The sequence below is a fragment of the Vulpes lagopus genome, chromosome 10 (assembly GCF_018345385.1).
Source record: "Vulpes lagopus strain Blue_001 chromosome 10, ASM1834538v1, whole genome shotgun sequence".
Lineage (NCBI taxonomy): Eukaryota > Metazoa > Chordata > Mammalia > Carnivora > Canidae > Vulpes > Vulpes lagopus.
In genome coordinates this window covers 31,765,134-31,786,683 of record NC_054833.1, presented here as the reverse complement: position 1 = coordinate 31,786,683, position 21,550 = coordinate 31,765,134, and the positions used below count along the sequence as shown (strand labels likewise).

At 34.2% G+C, this 21,550-nt stretch overlaps 1 protein-coding gene across 7 annotated transcripts in view; it reads right to left on the bottom strand.

Moving 5' to 3' along the window:
• Positions 1-21,550, bottom strand: part of ARHGAP32 (Rho GTPase activating protein 32) — a 288,412-nt gene that overhangs the window by 81,518 nt on the left and 185,344 nt on the right. For all 7 annotated transcript variants that reach the window (XM_041770213.1, XM_041770212.1, XM_041770210.1 and 4 more), the window contains 4 exons: positions 8,748-8,885; positions 6,646-6,738; positions 5,457-5,579; positions 3,684-3,761 (listed from right to left, as the gene is read on the bottom strand). In XM_041770213.1, the coding sequence (XP_041626147.1) occupies positions 3,684-3,761; positions 5,457-5,579; positions 6,646-6,738; positions 8,748-8,885 (432 nt within the window). The remainder of the gene's footprint in view (positions 1-3,683; positions 3,762-5,456; positions 5,580-6,645; positions 6,739-8,747; positions 8,886-21,550) is intronic.

The following is a 21,550-nucleotide window of genomic DNA, read 5'->3' as shown; positions in this document are numbered from 1 at the left end:
GTCCAGTGTCTGACTCTTGATTTTTGTCTCAGATCATGATCTCAAGGTAGTGAGATCCAGCCCCTATGTCAGGCTCTGCACTTGGCATGGAACTGGCTTGTCCCTCTCCCTCTGCTCCTCCCTCTGCTCACACTCTCTCTCTAAAACAAATAAAATCTTTTTAAAAATGTTCTTATAAAAAACAAGTTTCTCTAACATTTTTAGAATGTGAACTGGCTTTTAAAAATTAAAATTATAAAATAGTCTGAGATGTAATACATCCACTACATAAAGTAAGGTATACTGGTAACCTAAACAAGTGGTTTTCCAGTGGTGATGTTTGTACACATCTCTACTGAGGCTTCTCTGAGATGTTGCAGGACGCCCAAGGAAGGTCAATCAGACATACTCCACAGGGTTTAACACTCAGGGTGCCTGACTCAACTAACCAGGGCAATTCCACTGTTGCCTTTTCTTACACTGAGGTTCTGTGTAAGTTTCTGTCTGATTAACAATTCAGACAGAGTTTAAAAAGTATGTGGGAACTAATAATGTACTATATGCTGGTTAACTGAATCTAAATTTAAAAAAAAAAAAAAATATATATATATATATATATATATATATATATATATATATGAAAACCAGTGGACTAAGCCATTATTCTAGTTATTTCATATTAAAAATCAGGGATCTCATCTATAATTATCATATATATGGAATAAATTTTAATTATCTTCCTCTCTCAACAAAGTAGTTGATTAAGGAAGGGCATATGTTCACCAATTAAAAATACCAAACACAGGTAGAGAACATCACAAATAGCATGAAGAGGAGTTTTCCCCCAGCTACAATATATTAATCACTACATAAAAACATAACACATGCTAACAGCAATGTTTCCACCAGTAAACCTGTATGGTTTATTGGTTAACCATGCTTTGTTGGTTAACTTTCACAGCATTCCCTGCTGGCTGAAAAGGGAAGATGTTCCTTTCTATAGGGTAGAAAACTGAGGATAAAGTTCATAATATGAGAGTAAATGCAGAAATCATGCTTGGTGCTCCTTGGGCAATGACTGAGTGACTGAGCAGACATAAATTTGAGTTCCTTACTACATCACTTACTGATGTGGCATCTTGGTTGTTTATTAACCCTTTCAAACTATCTTCCCTCCAAAAAAAAGGTGTTAATAGTTTTGTGAAGATTAAAGAAAACATTGTATATAAAGTGCCCAGCAATACTTTGCACATAACAGATGCTCCATACAAACTTTTTTTATTAAGATTTTTTTTTAAGATTTATTTATTCATGAGAGACACAGACTGAGAAAGAGAGAGGCAGAGACATAGGCAGAGGGAGAAGCATGCTCCTCACAGGGAGCCTGATGTGGGACTCAATCCCAGATCCTGGGATCACACCCTGAGCCAATGGCAGGCACCCAACTGCTGAGCCACCCAGGCGTCCCTCATACAAACTTTCTCACTCACACCTCCCCCTGCAATCAACCATGAGGCAATCTTACAAATGGACAAGTGTTTAGGAACATCAACGAAGAATGAATTGTGTGGATTATTTCCTTAAAGTACTAGATTCCTTTTGTAAATGAAGTTTTGACAGTGACATTTAAAGACAGCTCCTAGTTTTATGGGTGACACCCCCCCCAACACAATCAACTCCTCAAATCCATATTTTCCAACATGCTTTCAACAGAAATGATTGTCCTTCTAAAACCAATTAGAGGGCAGCCCCAGTGGCTCAGCGGTTTAGTGCCGCCTGCAGCCCAGGGCCTGATCCTAGAGACCTGGGATCAAGTCCCGCATCGGGCTCCCTGCATGGAGCCTGCTTCTCCCTCTGCCTGTGTCTCTGCCTCTCTCACTCTCTCTCTCTGTCTCTCATGAATAAATAATAAAATCTTTTAAAAAAATAAAAATAAAAAAAATAAAACCAATTAGAATGAAAAACATAGCAATGCTATGTAGAAAACCTTTATCAATTACAAATAAATCCTTTAAACTTAAAAATCTGTTTTTATTTTAAATAATTTGTTTTGGCAATAAGCTAATTTTTAACAATTATTAATTTATATATTAATTTTTTTGAAAAATAGTCTGTTTAGGCAAGAAACTAATTTGTGTGACTCTAAAAAAAAGAGGAGGATAAATCTATACCTAGCAGAGAGTTAGCTCTCAATAAATATTTGTCATATGAAAGAAGGGAACAGCTGCTACCATTTTTACAATAGAAGGAAAATGTTGAGAAGGCCTGTTGAGAGACTGTTAAGTGGAACTCTCCAATTAAGAAGAAACTAAAGTACAAAGAAAGCAGATGACTTGTCTAAGATTATAAGGCAGAAATATCAAAACACGTAACTGCCATCTTAAAGCCAAATTTATTTTTTTATTATCTTCCAGGCTCTAAAGTTTATGAACATGGAGAAGTGACCCCTTAATAGGAGAAAAAATAATCCTACTCTTCTATTTAGCTTTATATTTAATCAAAAGTACCAATTATGCATAGCAATTAAGAAATAAGAGCACATATGAAAGACCCCAATCACCCAAATAAGAAAATTTGTGGTATAATATGGATGATTTTTCTGGTCTTAATCACCAACTTAAACTGCTACAAATGCTTTTAAAATAGACAAAACGGTAGATAAAGTTAAATTCATTAAAAAAAAAACACACAATCATTTAAACTTAAAAATCAACATTTTTTGAGTGGAAAATATGCATCAGGCCTATTCTATGTACTTTATATATTTTATCCTCACACATTTAATCTTTACCATAATCTTATGAAACAATGAAGAGTCCTACAATCCCCATTTTACAAATAAGGAAAACTGAGGCATAGAGAAGTAAAATTAACATGTTCAAGGTAACACAGCACAACACCCAGGAAATCTGGCACCAAAGCCTGTGCTCTTAACCACCATGCTATACTGTTTTAAACAGTATGATTATTGTTTAATAAGACACATTTTATAAAAACCTAATAGTGGTTTCTATTTTATATGTAGTTAAAGCTCAAGAAATGTATACATGTCTAGCTATATTGCATGCACATTTTATTTATGTAGCATTTTAGGACACTTATAAAAAGACCCAATAAATCCATAGGTTATATACTAAAGATGCAATTATAAGGTATTTTCAGATGCCCCTCTAAGGATAGTTCTGACATATTAAAGAAAACATGTAAATCCCATGGAAATGGATATTACTCAATCTAAAGCTGTCAGAATCAGTTCTCAAATGATTTAGGCATATATAAAAAAAGAAATGAGACTGCTTCAGATGCTGCTGTTGGTCTGAATTAACATATTGTTTAAATTAACAGTTACATTTGTAAGGAAAAATATTGATCAAATGGACTTAATTCTAGAAACTAGAAAATACATATGAATCATGATTTAAAACCAATATCAAAAGCAAGGCAGAGTCACAGACCTGATAATCTAAAAGTGGTCATCAGGCCTATGATTCTGTTCATACTTTGGTTATATCACCATTTTAAAAAGATGAAGGAGATAAAACAACAAGAGTAACTAGAGAAAAGGAAATCCAAGTTTAATATCATATATATTTTTCTACTTCTCCTGACAAAGTCCACTGCCAGTACATGCTGTAAAGAGAAATATTACTGAAGAATAAACAAATTTTTTTTAACTTCTTCACACCTAGTTCTTTGTTGCCTACCTGAAATCCATGCTTGCCTCTCCACCACGTACTTAACACTTTTGGGGGCATGTCAATAACAGAAACGATGTCTCCCACCTACAAGAAAAAATTTTAAGTGAAATATTTTTAGTCAAATTTTAAACCAACTGTTATGCCTAGAATTTAAATCTGAGCTAGAACAAAAAAGTTAAAGTAGAATCCTTATTCTCTGGCTAATTTTCTGGAAAAACTTGACACTTTTTTCAGTAAAAAATTTAATAATCTTAACCATTTGTAAAGAAGAGGTCTAAAAAGAGTTAAGCAGCATAAAAGACTGGGATCCAACTAACATATGTGCAGTAACTTCAGAAAGCCAAATATATAGCATACGATTTTTGAATGCCAAGCATCATACCATCATCACTACTTCTGTTAAAATATTGTTACTGTTACTAAAAGTGATCAGACCCACTTATGAGGAGCAGGTTAAAATACTCGTATTTGGAACAACCACAATGTTTATTAATACACGTTTAGTGCGTGCTTATCAAGTGCCACGTACTATGCTGAGCACTTGATATATTTTCTTTAATCATTTAACAAAGGCATGCAATGTCAATAATTACTTGGTTATTCTTAGTAAGTTTAAAATTTGATGGCAACTACACCTTTTTCAATAGATGGTACAATATAACATTTCCACCAAAGATCTTACTTTCTTCACTCTAAAAAAACAAACTAGTGAGTTTATACAAACCTTTACAAAATCACAAATATAGAAATCATAATAATAGTTCTTAACAATATACTTAACAGAAGTTTCACTCTTCAACCAAAATAAGTGATGAGTTCTGAGATAAAACGTAGTCAAGTACTTCATGGTATACATGTTGCTTTTAGAATTTTTCATTGTATATTAACAACTAATTTTTCAGGCCATGAAAGAGTCATCTTCACAAAGCCACATTTGCTAACAGACACAGCATCTTTTAAGACATACATTCCTTTGTGTATAGAACCTAAAATTTAAAAAAAAAGAACCTAAAAATTTATATTGTTTTTTGTTAAGCTGAATAACTGTTAGCATTTTTAATTCCCCTCCTTTGCATCTGATAGCAAGAAATTTTCATTTCACTTTTCATCTGTTCTTTAACTCAATCTATAAATAAACAGTGAGAAGAAAGTATCCTTGGGTATCATTTTTAGGTACTAAAAACACAAAGACAAAAGACTGAGACCTGGCTCTCAAGAAGATCATGGAGATAAATGGGAGAACAATTATGATTGAGTGTAATAAGGGAAATGTCAGATAGAGGGGTGCCTATCTGGCTCAGTCAGTAGAGCATGTGACTCAATCTCAGGATTGTGGGTTTGAACCCCAAAGCAGGCGTAGAGATTACTTAAATATAAAATAAGAAAGAAAGGAAAGAAAGGAAAGATAAAGAAGAAAGAAGAAAGAAAGAAAGAAAGAAAGAAAGAAAGAAAGAAAGAAAGAAAGAAAGAAAAGAAAGAAAGAAGAAAGAAAGAAAGAAAGAAAGAAAGAAAGAAAGAAAGAAAGAAAGAAAAAAGGAAAGAAAGAGAGAGAGAGAAAGAAAGAAACTAAGAAAGAAAAAAGAAATGCCAATCCAGGCTATTTGGGGATATGCATTTGCATGAAGTAGGGAGAAGATCAAGGATGACTTCCTAGAAGAAACGGGGGAGACATAAGCCAAATTTTCAAGGATGAGTATGGTTCTTAAATACAAACAGATGGCATTCCAGGCTGTATGGCAAAAGGGCCTGAGTTGACACACAGAGTCTTTAGTTATTTACCTCTAAAGTCAGTTCGTCAGGGGCCCGAGCAGTGTACCTCTTGATAACGTGGGCAGCACCAACAGCAGGAGTGTTAATGGATGATTCCTCATGAACTAGAAGATGATTTCCCTTATTATCAATCTATAACAAAGAAAATCAACTATGAGATGGTTAAAGATATGGGACTTGCAAAAATTTCTCTATCTATGAAAGAGATTCAATTTTATTTAGAGAAACCATAACCCAAAGAATCTTAAAAACACAACTACTATTTATTATTTAAGGTATGTCAGTCATTTTGCTGTGCAAAGAATATGATTTAATTTAATCCTCATAACTCTAAAAGGTACTTATCATCATTATCATCATTCAAAGATGAAGATGCTAACGCTAAAAGAGATGATGTAATCTATGAGAAATTAAATAATTTGTCCAAGATCACACAACCAATATTGGAAGAGCCAATATCTCAATGTAAGTAGGCCTGGCTCTAAGTTCCATATTCTTTGTATTTTCCATCTTATCTTCTCAATTTCCACTGGAAGAAGAGAATAATATAACTTTAAATATGCAAATTAAGAAGAAATATCTAACATATTTTCTGGATATGATAATATTCAATACTAATCTTAATTGGACTCTTTAAAAGGTGAATTATTTCTTGTTCATAAAAAATGAAAAAATATTTTCAATTACCAAGTAAATTACATATATACTTATACATATATTTATATACCTTGCTAAATGTACACATTAATACATTAAACACCAATATAAGAAGTGCCGTTGCAATTCACAAGATATATTTAAATTAGTTTCCTGAATTCTCAAAGAAGGATAGATTTGGGTTAAAAAAAACCTTAATGGGGCAGCCTGGGTGGCTCAGCGGTTTAGCGCCACCTTCAGCCCAGGGCATGATCCTGGAGACCCGGGATTGAGTCCCACATCAGGCTCCCTGCATGGAGCCTGCTTCTCCCTCTGCCTGTGTCTCTGCCCCTATCTCTCCCTCTCTCTCTCTCTCTCTCTCATGAATAAATAAATATTTAAAAACCTTAATGTATCACATTATCTATCCTTCCAAAAAATGAGAATAAACTCCATTTCTTTGATTCCTGAAACTCGATAGCTATCCAACTTTAATTAAAGTTAAATTTTTTAAGTAGACAGTTTAAAAATAAATTCTGATAAAAGGTCAATTAGATAATACCTCCATCCAAGTAAGGGCAGGTCCACAATTGATCTTGTTGCCAGCAATAGCTGAAAGGCGGGATAGGTAAGCCATAAGCATCTGAGTAACAGACTAAAGAGAAAAAGAAGATTCAGTGGTAACTCAAAGTCGATACAGCACTCTAAGTAACTGGTATAAACTGGTTGTTTCTGGGGAAAAAATCTGCAGATTTTTAGGCATTTTAATAGTTCTACGAGATTCTTCACAGAAGGTTGAGAGTTCTATAAAGTGAAACCACAAGCACTTATATAGAAATCTCCTGTCTTGTGAAGAACCTTAACTGCTAGCTTCTAATCATAAGGGGTCATACCACTGTATAGCTTCTAACCCTACTGCCATCTGTATTCTTATGCTGAAAATACAAAAAGATAATTATAGCAGAGAGAAATGTGGCTTTTCTGCCCAGCTTCCCCCTGGCTACCTTGAAACTCTTCAAGACCTGCTATAATCTTCCATGCATGCAGCTGTGACAGCACAGCCATGTTCATATGCAACTGCACACCATGGGTCCATGGATTGGTCCAGAAATGTGACTGAACATTAGCTGGCCTAACAAGAGTTACTGCAGGAATTAGGAATTATGATACAAAATTTCAACTCATTCTGCCAGCTGTCTTAAAAAAAGAGATTAAAAACTTGGGATCATTCTGCAGTAGCCATGTCCTGAGACAACCTAAGAAGGGAAAATGTGACAAGTAGGTGGAGATGGGAAACAGAGATGAACTTAGAGGTTTCCTATGATACAAAAGAATCTGTGGTTTTAAGACATTCCTGAGACCCTGCTGCCGTGTCAGTTCTTGCATTACTGAGGAGGTCTATACTTTGTCCTACTACTTAATTGCCCTGGAATTAATTAGAGATTTCAAATGGCTTCCACTCAGGACCTGAAATGTATCTGCAGTCTTTTCAAACATCCATTGTGGCTGCTGAGGAGAATCAGTACGATTCTTGTTCTTTTAAGAAAGTATGTTTTTTGCTCTCTGAAAGCTTTTTGGGTTTTCTCTCTGTGTTGGCATTTTGAAATTTCACTATACTGTTTCCAGATGTGTGTGTTTTCAGTCATCATACTTAGCACTTACTGGGCCCATCTGATCTGAAACATGCCTTTTCTTAGTTTTAGGGACTTTCTTCTATTAACATTTAGTTACTTCCATTACTGTATCCTGCTAGAACTCCTAAGAGAGAGAGAAGTAGGAACTTCAGGATCTATTCTCCATGATTCTCAACTGTTCTCCCACAACTTTTCATCCTTTTCTCCATTCTGGGGCTATGGTCTTATAAAGGTTGCTCTCCCAGTTCACTATTGTTATTTTCATCCATGTCCATTTTGCACACAGTCCAACTATTCAGGTTTGCTATGACTAAAATTAATTTAAATAAGTACCTGTTCATTTCTAAAATCTCTGATTTTTTTTTATTTTTATAAAACTCTGCTCTCATTCCATGACTGAATGCCTCACTTCTTCCCTGAGGATAGTAACCATGCTTCTGAAAGCCCTGTTTGCTCTTTTCAGTTATCTTATTTATTTAACTTTTACAATCAAGATTTCTAGTTTACCTGTCTTCTTCAATTCTCTCGTACATGTTTTTTATGCTGTATTTGTGCACCCCCATAAATCTTACTCCATCTTTCTTTCAAAGATTCTTCACAATTTTGATGGTTTTTATTTTCTGATGTTATAAAGAATCTCTTCCCATTTAAGTTTTTTGGAAATCTTTTCTATTTTTACTAGAAATTTGGCAGGAGTGGAGGTAAGGACACAGACATGGAATGCCATCATAAACTATGCCTTTCTCTAATTATTTGTGAGGTCGACATTTTTCCATTATTTTATATTCTCTTTGAAGAATGGTCTGTTCATATACATAGCGTGTATAAACTATTAATTTTTAATAAAATTACACACTAAACCTATTTTAATTCTAAACATTCTACATAGCATTACTAATTTTTCAGTTATGAAATAAATAATTCCAGGAATCATCCTGAGTGTTCAATATAAGCTTTTATTTAGTATACAGACAAAGCTATCTGCTAATTTATATACAGTGATTACCACTGCCAAGTACTAAATGCTTACCTCTGGACTGTCCTTCAGGACATCAGAACGGGGAAGCTCTGAGAGTTGGGAAAATCGTCGGTCATAAATACATAAATGAAGATGTTTATCAAGTACTCGAAAGTCTTCATAACTTCTTTTAACAATCCAACTTTTGCCCTAGGGGTAAGGGAAAAAAGACACTTATAATTTGTATTATAAAATGCTTATGAATTAGGCCTTATTCTACAATATTATATTCATGATATTTTCTAATGAAAAGTTCTATCAACTTGATAGTAAAGAGGTAAATAGTTAAAGATTTATTTATTTATTTGAAAGAGAGAGAGAAAGAGCATATGAGCTGGCGGGCAGGGACAGAGGGAGAGACCTTCAAGTGGACTCCCTGCTGAGCAGGGAGCCTGATGCCAGGCTCTACCCCACAACTCCTGAGATCATGACTTGAGCCAAAAAGACTCAGGTGCTCAACTGACTGAGCCACCCAGGCGCCCAGGTAAATAGTTGAAACTCCAAAACATCCTAGTGAATTATAGTACACTAAAAGGTCAATAACGGAAAACAAAACTCTCCACTGACCCTCCTTATACTGCTGGTTAAAGTCCATTGTTCTCTTTGGGAACAATAATTGCTAGATAGTAAGAAAGCATGTGACCTTAAACCCACAGAAAGAATAAAATAATTTTGGATATTATCAAAAATTAAAGAAAAAATAAAACCAAGCTATTGATAGCTATCACATTTTCTTTTTTTTTTTTTTTTTAATTTTTTTTTTTTAATTTTTATTTATTTATGATAGTCACAGAGAGAGACAGAGAGGCAGAGACACAGGCGGAGGAAGAAGCAGGCTCCATGCACCGGGAGCCCGATGTGGGATTCGATCCCGGGTCTCCAGGATCGCGCCCTGGGCCAAAGGCAAGCGCCAAACCGCTGCGCCACCCAGGGATCCCGCTATCACATTTTCTATGATTAAAACAATAAAAGCAAAACCACCAAAGTCCTCATCAATACACATTCAATATGCATATATTATCTGGAACTCATTATCCCTCTCAGCAATCTCAGGCTTTCTCCCTTTCCTTGCCTAATCTCACAAGCTCATCAAAAATGAAAATCCCACTCACAGAGCATATTTATTACATTCTACCTCTAGGTTTCTTTTGACTCTATCACTTCCTATATATAACTCAAGCTTTAGTAAGGATGAACATCCTTTCTTACCTGGAAAACTACTACTGCTCCTCACCTCTGATCTCCCCTAATCCTGTCCCCACCAGTACAAAATACAAAGCTTCTCAGGTGACACTATCAAAAATCCTTCAAAAGCTCCCATGGTCAGCACTGATGAGCAGGTCCCCAACTGCACACCATTTAGCTTTGCAATTTAACCTAATTATATACAGAGGCTTTCATGTCATAAAAAAATCTGCAAGGACTGCAGGCAAAAGCCTTCAGAGCAACCATCTCAGAACTGAAGAAACATTTTTAGTGTAGCCAAATGGGGCAGAAAATAGAAGGTATCGCTTCCTAGGAGAAAGACGTGCTGAGTTCTAAATACAGGTATGCTAAAACTAACATGATAAACTTGTATAGTCCTACTCTGAACAGTAATTATATTATATAGATGGAGAACAACACCAACCCCCTGTCTGAGAAGGTATTTAGAAAATAGGACAATACATGTGGAAGAGACTTTTAAAGAACAGTGTCCTCCTGGTCACTATTCTAAGAAATACTAGTTCCATGAGGCTGAAATGTCTGAAATGGAATCCAGTTAATTCTGATGATCAGCCTCAACTGGGAGCCACTGATCCACAAGATGAAGTCCAAACATATTTGCACATATCATGGCTTTCATCATCTGGGCTCTGCCCAAATTTATACACTGATCTCAGTCATTACTCTTCCATGTGTTTTGTTTCCAGTTATGCTCAATCACTTGCATTTATTCAGTTTATGAGAGTTTGTTCCCTTTCTTGCCACCCTGATCTTTACGTGCTGTTTCTTCTGCTATGGAAAGTCATTCCTTTACTCTTTGCTGAAGTAGGCTCTTGTTTTCTCAGTTCTACCACTACCTTCAAATCTACAGATTTCCTAAACCACAGTGGATTAAATACTTGTTCCTTTGGATGGCAAAAATAAAAATGAACTACAAAGGCAGGTAAAAAAAAAAAACTTAGCATATAGTTGCAATTATTTTCTCTTTCATACACAAATTTTTCAAATTATGGAACACTTCAAATATCAGAAAAGTACACAAAATAATTTATCACACACTGATGTCTCTATCACAGAGATTAAACAGATGTTGACTTTTTTGTTTCAAAGCTCTAGATGTTTTTATAAAGACTCAATTACTATAGATACAAAGCCCCATTCTTTTGTGTTCCTCTTCTAAAGGTGAGGACAGGAGTTGATGTGCATTGCTATCATGCATAAATGCATTTTATACTTTTACTATATATGGATGTACATAGTGCATTGTCCAAAACAAGTAACAAGATATTATTTCATTCTCTATGGATCTAATCACAAATTAAGTAATTTACTTAAAATCTCAGGTAAGTATGTAAGAGAACAGAAATTAAAATACATGTCAAATAAAATTATTTAATTGTCATCTGGACAAGAAGGTTTTATGGCCATCATCATAGTATTTTAAAATTTATCGTCTCTATCTTCTGATTTGGGTTTGGCCTAAAGTGTTTTTTTTTTTTAAGATTTATTTATTTATTTATTCATGAGAGACACACAGAGAGAGGTAGAGACATAGGCAGAGGGAGAAGCAGGCTCCCTGCAGGGTCCTCGATGTCAGGACCCTGGGATCATGACCTAAGCCAAAGACAGATGCTCAACCACTGAGCCACCCAGGTGCCCCTGGCCTAAAGTGTTTTTAAAAAATGTATATGAATACTTTAGGTACAGCACAGTAAAGTCTAATTTGTCCAAGTAATTATCACACCAAGTCACTTACTTCATTTACATAACCTGCATAGATCCTGAAAATATACAGATTTACCTCTTAAAATAAAGAAACAGCTAAGAACTTGACTCTAGAATCAGAATGTCCTAATTGTGAATCCTGGCTATTTAAGAATTTAATGAAGCAAATTAGTGTAAAGTGATTAAAAGAGCACCAGGTAATAGAAATGGCTGAGTGCATGCTGGTTATTTCTATTCTTTATTGATTTAAAGAGCTTGTTCTGGGCCAAACATACTAAAATTAGAGAACAGAGTTTCAAAACAAACCTCCATGGTATTTAGCAGAACAAATGACTGGTCACCAAAAACTCAGAAACTCGAATGAAAAACAAGAACACTATTACTGATTACTTTTAAGTACATGTGGGTTTCAGCCCAGGGAGGTAATATATCTTTAGATGTCACAGGTTATTTTCCATATTGGCTGAGTTATCAGATTTAGTTTTAGAAAGTAAATCTTAAATTTAATATCCTTATTTTATTTTACTTTAATATCATTTTTAAAATTACTCCTCTTGAGCCAATGGACTAATGAGCAAAATGGTCAATATAAAAGAAAATGTAGTACTGTATTTGTTCCTACCTGATACTTTTAGAACAGAAATTGGCACTGCTTTTAATGCTTTTTCATTAAGCATTCCTTATTAAATGAAGAATATTCTGAAATAATTTAAAATATGAGGGACTGAAGATGTCTCCTCAAAATCTGTAGGTAGAAATCCAATCCTCTGATATGATGGCATTAGGAAATGGAGTCTTTGGGAAATAATTAGGATAAGATGAGGTCTTGACAGTGGGGGCCTCGTGAATGGGATTAGTACCCTTAAAGGAGTCAGAAAAGAACCTGCTTCTCCTCTATGCCACGAGGTTACTAGAAGTCAGCTGTTTGCAATCTGAAAAATGGCTCATACCAGATCTTTGCCATTCTGACCTCCTGATCTCAGACTTCCAGCTTCCGGAACTGTGAGAAATAAATTTCTATTGTTTATAAGGTACCCAGTCTATGGTACTTTGTTAAAGCACCCCAAACTAAGGCAAAAGGTAACCTTTGGTACCTGGAATATCACTTTCCCCTGAGCATACAAAACAGATTTCTAGACCTACATGATTGTGTAACATAGAGGGAAGAGAGAAGAAAACAATGAGGAAAGTGGTAATCAGTAATGTAGGATATAAAAGTAGACTGTGGGCTACTTGCTAGCATGTGACCTCTTAAATCTCAGTTTATTCGTCTGTAAATTCAGAAAGTTAAAAGTACCTGGGATTGTTGGAAGCTTAAATGAAATAATACGTGTAAATCACAGAGCACACGGCCTGCCAATCATTCATTACACTAGTTATCAGTACTGATATTTTTCTCACTGGTAGAGCTGTCACAAAAATATCTTTCAAATGCTATATTAGTCACATACTTGTCATATAACAGGCAAATATTAGCTTGGTTCAAACTATTAACATGCATGGACAGTATAATGATACTGTCACTAACCTAGATTGATTTTGGAAAAGCTATTGAAATGTGCAATCTGACAGACTTGGGAAGTTCCCAGATTAAAGCACAATAATTGAAAACAAGATTGTAATAACACATCTGTATTTAAGCCTATGTTCCAATGTCTTATACTTCTTTACAATAAATTCCTAAAAATGTGATATCAGCCAAATCTAAGTGCAGGATATATCGGATTTCTCTATGCTATTGTTGCAAATTTACTGTAAGACTAAATTTAGTTTTAAATAAAAAGTTAAAACACACACACACAATTTCTAAAAATGGAAAGGTTGTACCAATTTTTACTATTTGTGCCTATTTTGCTGCATCTTCACTAATACTGAAAAAATCATTTAAATTGTCCAATAGATGAAAATGATACCTTTAATTCTATTAAGAATTATCTATTCAAATCTTTCTCAATTTTTCTACTAAAATATATTGTATACTATTATCATAGCACTTACCAAACTTAACAAAACCTATTATACTGAATGTCTGGCCAAACTATTTGGTGTAACTATTAGCCCTTTGAGACCTTTAACACGTTTATTCAAATAGTTTGTCATGAAATTTCCTTGAGTGCATTCTGAAGTGATACATTAAATGGCTTATTGCACTAAGATTTTTTGCTTAAAAGAAATAAAAAAGAAATTGGTAGGTCTTTCTTACTTAGGATTTCTTCCTATATAAGTATCTAAGACATATTTTTAAAAGAGGCATTAAGATACATTTTGTCCTTTACATTTGTTCTACAAGTTCAACTTTTTTAGTTCCTCTAACTTTGTCTAATCAAGTACCACATAAAAATAAGAAGCAATGAAAACACATTGTGATTCAGTCACATTTCAAAAGTGATCTGGTCAGTCAAGTTAAAAGTTAATAACTGGATTTTCAATCTCTTTTCCAGTATATACGGAGCTTAGAGGTCACTATTCTGTCCTAACAAGTAAAAAAGCTGAGCAAAATGAAAAATCAGTAAATCTTCAGAGATCCATGAGAGAAATAAGGTCACAGGGCAAACCACTCTCCCCAGAACTGGGAGACACCTAGAAGTCTAGAAAAGAAGAAAGAGTTAAACTCTTATCTACAATTCTATCTTTAAAAAAAATTAAAACTAAGTAAACAGAAGAAAAAAAATTATAGTAGAAATCAGTGAACTTGAAAACAGGAAATCAATAAAGAAAATTTACAAAGCCAAAAGCCAATTCTTTAGTAAGATCAATAAAATCAATTAATCTCTAGGCAGGCTAAGTAAAACAAAAAGAAGAGAAAACACAAATTACTAGTATCAGAAATGAAAGAGAGAACATCACAACAGATCATATGAACATTAAAAGGATAATGAATACTATAAATAACCCTACACTGGGACACCTGCATAGCTCAGTGATTGAGCATCTGCCTTTGGCTCAGGGTGTGATCCTGGAGTCCCGGGATCAAGTCCCGCATCAGGCTTCCTGCATGGAGCCTGCTTCTCCCTCTGCCTATGTCTCTACCTCTATCTCTCCCTCTCTCTCTCTCCCTCTCTCTCTCTCTCTGTGTCTCATGTCTAATTTTTTTTAAAAAAAGAATCAGTTAAAAAAGTCTATGCTCACACATTTGATAATCTAGATGAAACTGACACAAGTCCTCAAAAGACACAATCTTCTAAAACTCACACAAAAAGAAATGGACAATATGAATAAGGCCTATATCTATGTAAAATATTGAACCATAATTAATAAGCTTCCAAAAGAGAAAGCACCAGGCCAAGACTGGTTCACAATGTTAGAATTATACCAAATATTTAATAAAGAAATTGTACCAATTCTCTATAATCTCTTTCAGAAGACTGAAGCAGAGAATACTTTCCAATTCATTCTATGAGGCTAGAATTAACCTACTACCAAAACAACACAGACATTACAAAAAAGGAAAACTACAGAACAATATCTCTTAAGAATACTGATGAAAAAAAGTCAACACTATTATTAGCAAATCAAATTCAGCAACATGGAATATAATTATGCACCACAATCAAGTGGAATCTATCCCAGGCATGCATGCAAAGCTGGTCCAGCATTCAAAAACAGTTAATGAAATTAATCACATCAATAAGCTATGGAAGTAAAATCATATGATCATACTGGAAGATGTATGAAAAGCACTTGCCAATATCCAACACTCATTCATGATAAAAATTCTCAGTAAACTAAGATTAATGGGATATTTCCACAATTTGATAAAAAATAGTCTATAAAAACTCTACAGCTAGTATTATATGTAATAGTGAGAAACTTGAGGCTTTCCAAATAAGATTCAATAAGGAACAAGGCAAGGATGTCCCCTTCTCTGTACTGCTTTTCAACACTGTACTGGAATTCTTTACCCAATCCATTAGGGCAAGAAAAGGAAATAAAAGATATACAAAGGGGGAAGGAAGAAATTAAACAGTCTTTGTACAGAGATGACATAATTATCTAGGTATACAATACAAAAGAACTTTCTAAAAACCTCCTGGAACTACTAAGTGATTATACCAAAATAGCAGAATACAAAATTAATATATAAAAGTCAATTGCTTCCTAGGCACCAACAATGAATAAGTTCAATTTGAAATTAAAAACACAATAGCATTTAGATCAACACCCTCCTCTAAAAAAGAAGTATCTAAGGACAAGTCTAAAAAACTATGTATGTATGAGGAAAATGACAAGACTCTGCTAGGAAGAAACAACTAAAAAATTTGAGAGATATACCATGTTCATGGATAGGAAAACACAATATTGTCAAGATGTCAATTTTCCCCAACCTGATCTAGATCCACAGTGCTATGCCAATCAAAACCAAAGCAAGTTATTTTTGTCAGTATCAACAAACTGTTTCTCAGGTTTATAGAGAGAGACAAAAGACCCAGAATAGCTAATACAATATCAACAGAGAAGAACAAAGTTGGAAGAATGACAATAAGTGACTTCAAGATTTATCATAAAACTACAACAATCAAAACATGTGGTATTGGCAAATAAATAAATAAATAAAACACCAATGGAACAAAATAGGGAGCCCAGAAATAGACCTACCTAAATACTGTCAACCAATCTTTGATAAAAGAGAGAAGATAATACAATGGATAAAAAAAACAGTCTTTTTAATAATAACAAAAAAAAGACAGTCTTTTCAACAAATAGTGCTGGAAAAACTGGCAAAATCTACGGGGCAAAAATATATCTAGACATAGGCCTTAACAGCTTTCACAAAATCACTCAAAATGGATCACAGACCTTAACATAAAATGCAAAATTATAAAACTCATAGAAAATAACATAGGAAAAATACAGATGATCTTAGGTTTAGTGATGGACTTTTTAGATACAATACTAGAGGCACAATCAATAAAAACAAGAATTAATGAGCTGGACTTCACTAAAGTTAAAATTTTTTGCTGTGTCAAGACACTATAAGAAAATGAAGAGACAAGTAATACACTTGAATGAAAATATTGGCAAAAGATATATCTGATAAAGGGATATTATCCAAAATATACAAAGAACTCTTAAAAATGAACAATAAGAAAACAAACAACTGATTTAAAAATGGTACAAAGATCCTAACACACAGCTTACCAAAATGATACACAAATGATAAATAAGTATATGAAAAGATGCTCCACTTATGTGTCATCAGGGAAATGCAAATTAAAAGGAGATGCTAATACACACCTATTAGAACAGCAAAAATCCAGAACTGTTAAAGCCAAATGCTGACAAAGATGTGAAGTAACAAGAAATTTTTTTCATTGCTAGTAGGAATACAAAATGGTAAACCCTCTTTGGAAAATAGCTTGTCAGGCTTTTTTTTTTTTTTTTTTTTTTTGAGATTGTATTTATTTGAGAAAGAGAGAGAGAGAGCACAAGCTGGGGAGAGAGACAGAGGGAGAGGGAGAAGCAGACACCCTGCTGAGCAGAGAGCCTGATGCGGGGCTGGATCCCAGGATTCTGAGATCATGATCTGAACTGAAGGCAGATGCTTAACTGATGGAGCCACCCAGGCACCCCAGTTTGTCAGTTTCTTATAAAACTATAAACACACCTTACCACAGGTTCCAGCAATTGGACTCCTTAGTGTTTATCCAAATGAGCTAAAAGTTATGTTCACACAAAACCTGCACATGAATGTTTGTAGTAACTTTATCCATAATTGCTGAAATTTGGAAGCAACTAAGATGTCCTTCAGCTGGTGAATGGATATATAAACCGTTGTACAATCAGACAATGGAAATTATTTGGCACTAAAAAGAAAGAAGCCTTCAGAAGACATGGAGGAAACTTAAATGCATATTACTGAAAAGGCTCCATACCATATAATTTGAACTATATGATATTTTGAAAAGGCAAAACTATAAAGACAGTAAAAATATCTGTGGTTGCCACTGGGTAGGGAGAAACGAAAGATAAAAAGAATACAGAGAATTTTCAGGGCAGTGAACTATTATGTATGATACCATAATGGTAGGTACATATAATTTTAAATTTGTCCAAACCCACTGAAAGTACAACCCCATTAGTAAACCCTTGCTGCAAAGGTACGTCAGTGTAGGTTCATCAATCATAACAAATGTACCATGTTGGGGAAAGATGTCCACAGTGGACAAGGCTGAGCATGTGGGGATAAGAGGCATATAGGAGCCCTGTACTTTCCACTATAGTTTGCTATGAACCTATGACTACTCTAAAAAATACACTAATTCTTAAAAATAAATCATGTTTTCTTCCATCTAAGCAGTCTTATTCAAGGTAATAAATAACAACCAACCACAAAAATGCAAAAAAGCTTTGAAAAGTAAATGGTAGACTGGATTTCAAAATTCATTTCTTCATGATCAGCAATACTTTTTAAAAATGTTCTTGTACCAGTAAGTCTGTTCTTTTATATGGATTATCATTCACGAAATGAAAGGGATCCCTGGGTGGCGCAGTGGTTTAGCGCCTGCCTTTGGCCCAGGGCGCGATCCTGGAGACCCAGGATCAAATCCCACGTCGGGCTCCCGGTGCATGGAGCCTGCTTCTCCCTCTGCCTGTGTCTCTGCCTCTCTCTCTCTCTCTGTGTGACTATCATAAATAAATGAAAAAAAAAAAAAGAAGAAAACCTTAATATAATTTGCAAATCATCCAAAACTGTTAAATTCTCACTGCACAATCAAAAATCCACATATAAGTTTTGCTCCTCCAAAGTATAACTTCTAATGGCTTACTCTTGACTGGAAGCCATGCCAAAAACATAAATAGTCAATAAACAGATTTTGTATGTTATATTATGTACTGTGGCTTTTTTCACCATATTTTTAAAGCAAGGTAGAAGGGAAAAAGTGTTATTAAGAAAATCTTAAGGAAGAGAAAATACATTTACAGTAATGTACTGTATCAAAAAAAATCTACATAGGAGTGGAACCATGCTACTTAAACAATGTTCAAAGATCAACTACAAATTATTAGAATATTAATAATATTAATATTAATAGAATATTGTATAGAATATTAATAGAATACTGTATAAATCCACTTATTTTATAAATAATGAAACAAAAACAATATAAAAAACTCATTAGGTATATCTGCTTAAATCTTAATTTATTGCTAATTTCTAACCTTAATAATTATTACCACCAAGTAACTTGCTATCCAATCAGTAACAAAATATTCCTAATTCTTGATAAGGCTGCAAAATGAAGGATGAGAGAAAAAGAAATCTCTAATGTACATAGGATCAAATTTCTAAGACAAAAATGTGTTTTTCTTTCTCTCATCACTGAGCACCTACATAGTACAAGCACTGGAATAAGCATTAGAGATACAAGAGAGAACCAACAAATCTCCAACTTCTCAGAATTTATTTCTAGTGTGAAAAACAAGTGTTACTGAAGTATTGTTGAAATGGAATGTGATGCTATTTTCAGGGCACAACATAGTGCTTCAATAATTCTATATATTACAAAATGCTTACCATGATAAGTATAGTTACCGCCCATCATCATGCAATGTTACCCCATTCCATACTTTATTTTATAACTGTAAGTGTGTACTACTTAATTCCCTTCACCTCTTTTGCCCATCTTGCCAACCACCTCTGCTCTGTGAAACATCAGTTTGTTCTTTGCATTTATGAGTCTATTTCCATTCTGTTGTTTTCCCAAATATAAGTGAAACCAATGGTATTACCATTGGTAATATCTCTGTCTTATTTCTTTTAGCATAATACCCTCTAGGTCCCATCCATGTTGTCACAAGTAGCAAGAGCTCCTTTTTGTGGGTGAATAATATTCCATTGTGTGATACACAGTGTGATATGCCATATCTTTATTCATGTATCAATGGCTGCTTAGGTTGATTCCACATCTTGGCCAAGATAAATAGGCTGCAATAAACATAGAGGTGTGTATATTTTTTTGAATTAGTGTAAAAAACAAATACTTTTTAAAGTAAATAGATATGTGTAAGTAAAATAATGATAACTTTGTTCTGTGAGGAGATCAACAAGAACCTACTCCAGGGAAAGTAGTCAGGAAAAGCCCTTCTAAGGAGGGGATACCTGAACTCTATCCTGAAAACAGAGAAGGCACCGGACACAGCAAGTGCACAGTGTGAACAGAGTTATAAGCTAAGCAATGTTCAATACTTTGTATTAGGAAAGAATTTAGCCTTTTAAAAACTGAATGAAAGCTGGTGTAACCAGAACATAGGAATGAGCAGGCTGTCATGACATGATGCAGAAGAGGTAGGCAAGGTCCAGATGAGGTGGGACCCTCACAGGTCCTGGTTAGCAGTTTGGGTTTAGCTCTAAAGACAGCAAAAATCTTTTGAAGAGTGTTAACATTTTCAACTTACATTTTACATCACTCTAGCAGTGTAAATGGTTGTAACTGATTACAGGATGCAAAGACATATGCTAATCATAATATTCCAACAAAATCCAGCATCTTGGGCTGGCTTAGTAATAACAGGAATGAAAAGAGACAAATTCTAGATGTATGTGCTCTCCTTTCTGAGAAGAACAGTCCTCACCCATGTCCTTGGAAGTCCCTTTATCATGGGAAAGTTAACTGAAAAAAAATTAACAAATTCTCTCTTTAATGGTATGATGAAGTTCAGCAAAAAGAGAATGATCTGAAAATAGAATGAACTGATTTAATTGCAGCTGGGCCTTATCCTAGATAGAGGACTTCATGTACGTTACTTAACATCTATCAGCAACAGTTTACTCACAAATAAAATGAAAATAGTAACACATTTCACAAAAGAGTTACAAGATTTAGATGTTTACAATCTATCTACATATTTTGTTCATACACAGATGCTCTACAAATGTGAATAGTCAACTCCACCCCTTGGTAACCGCATTTTCTAAGTGGAATAAGTGGAGCAGATATTTAATACCAAGGAATGCATTTCTGATGGTGGAATTTAAAGCAGGAGATATTTTGAGGCAGGAAAGCATTCCCCTAAAACCAACTGTTTACTCCACCTACCAGGACATAAAGGAGCTTTCAGAGTACTGTAAATATTTATGAAAAACTTGATCCTCAAAAAAATAAACTATTATATAATGATGAATTCTTGTTAAAATACAAAGGTAGTTATTAATACAATCCAAATACAATAACACCATTCATTTTAACTGGTCTAAAGTTTACAATGAAACAGTAAAATAGTACATGCTTTATTAAGTACTTTATTAGGCAGCAATTTCTTATACCAACAAACCTGTATTTACAGCAAGGAAAGATCATAAAGGATTTTTATTGGGGCATATGTTAGAATAAATTCTTCTAACAGCTGGGTTTAAATGCGCCATCTTAAAAATAACACTTGAAAGCTGATGTTTGCTTACTTGCTAAAGAAACAAACAGTGGAACACTGGATGGCATCAAGACTCACTACCACTGACACTGCACTTACAAATGATTTATTCTATGTAGTGAGGCTCAATTACTATGAGAGTTTATCTCGTTTTGGACTTCTTAAAATTACTGAATGTTCCACACTTAAGACAGTAAAAGTTATTTTAGTATATTCTTTGACATATGACCAAATCTCCTAGAATGTTTATTATTTTTCATTAAACTCAAAATAAATACATTATGTTTTCTAAAAAGTAAGGCAGAAGCAGAGGAAAAATTAGTATGACTTTCAGAAAAGATAAAGTATTATCATTCAGATCAAGATCATGACACAAGAGTGTTTCTTCATTAAGACCAATCTCTTTATTCTACAATATTACTTTTTTTCAGTTTGTTTACTTAAAGAACAGAAAGAAAAATAATGGGGGGAACATTTGAAAACAAGATGAACCCAAAAGAACCATGCTAAGAGAC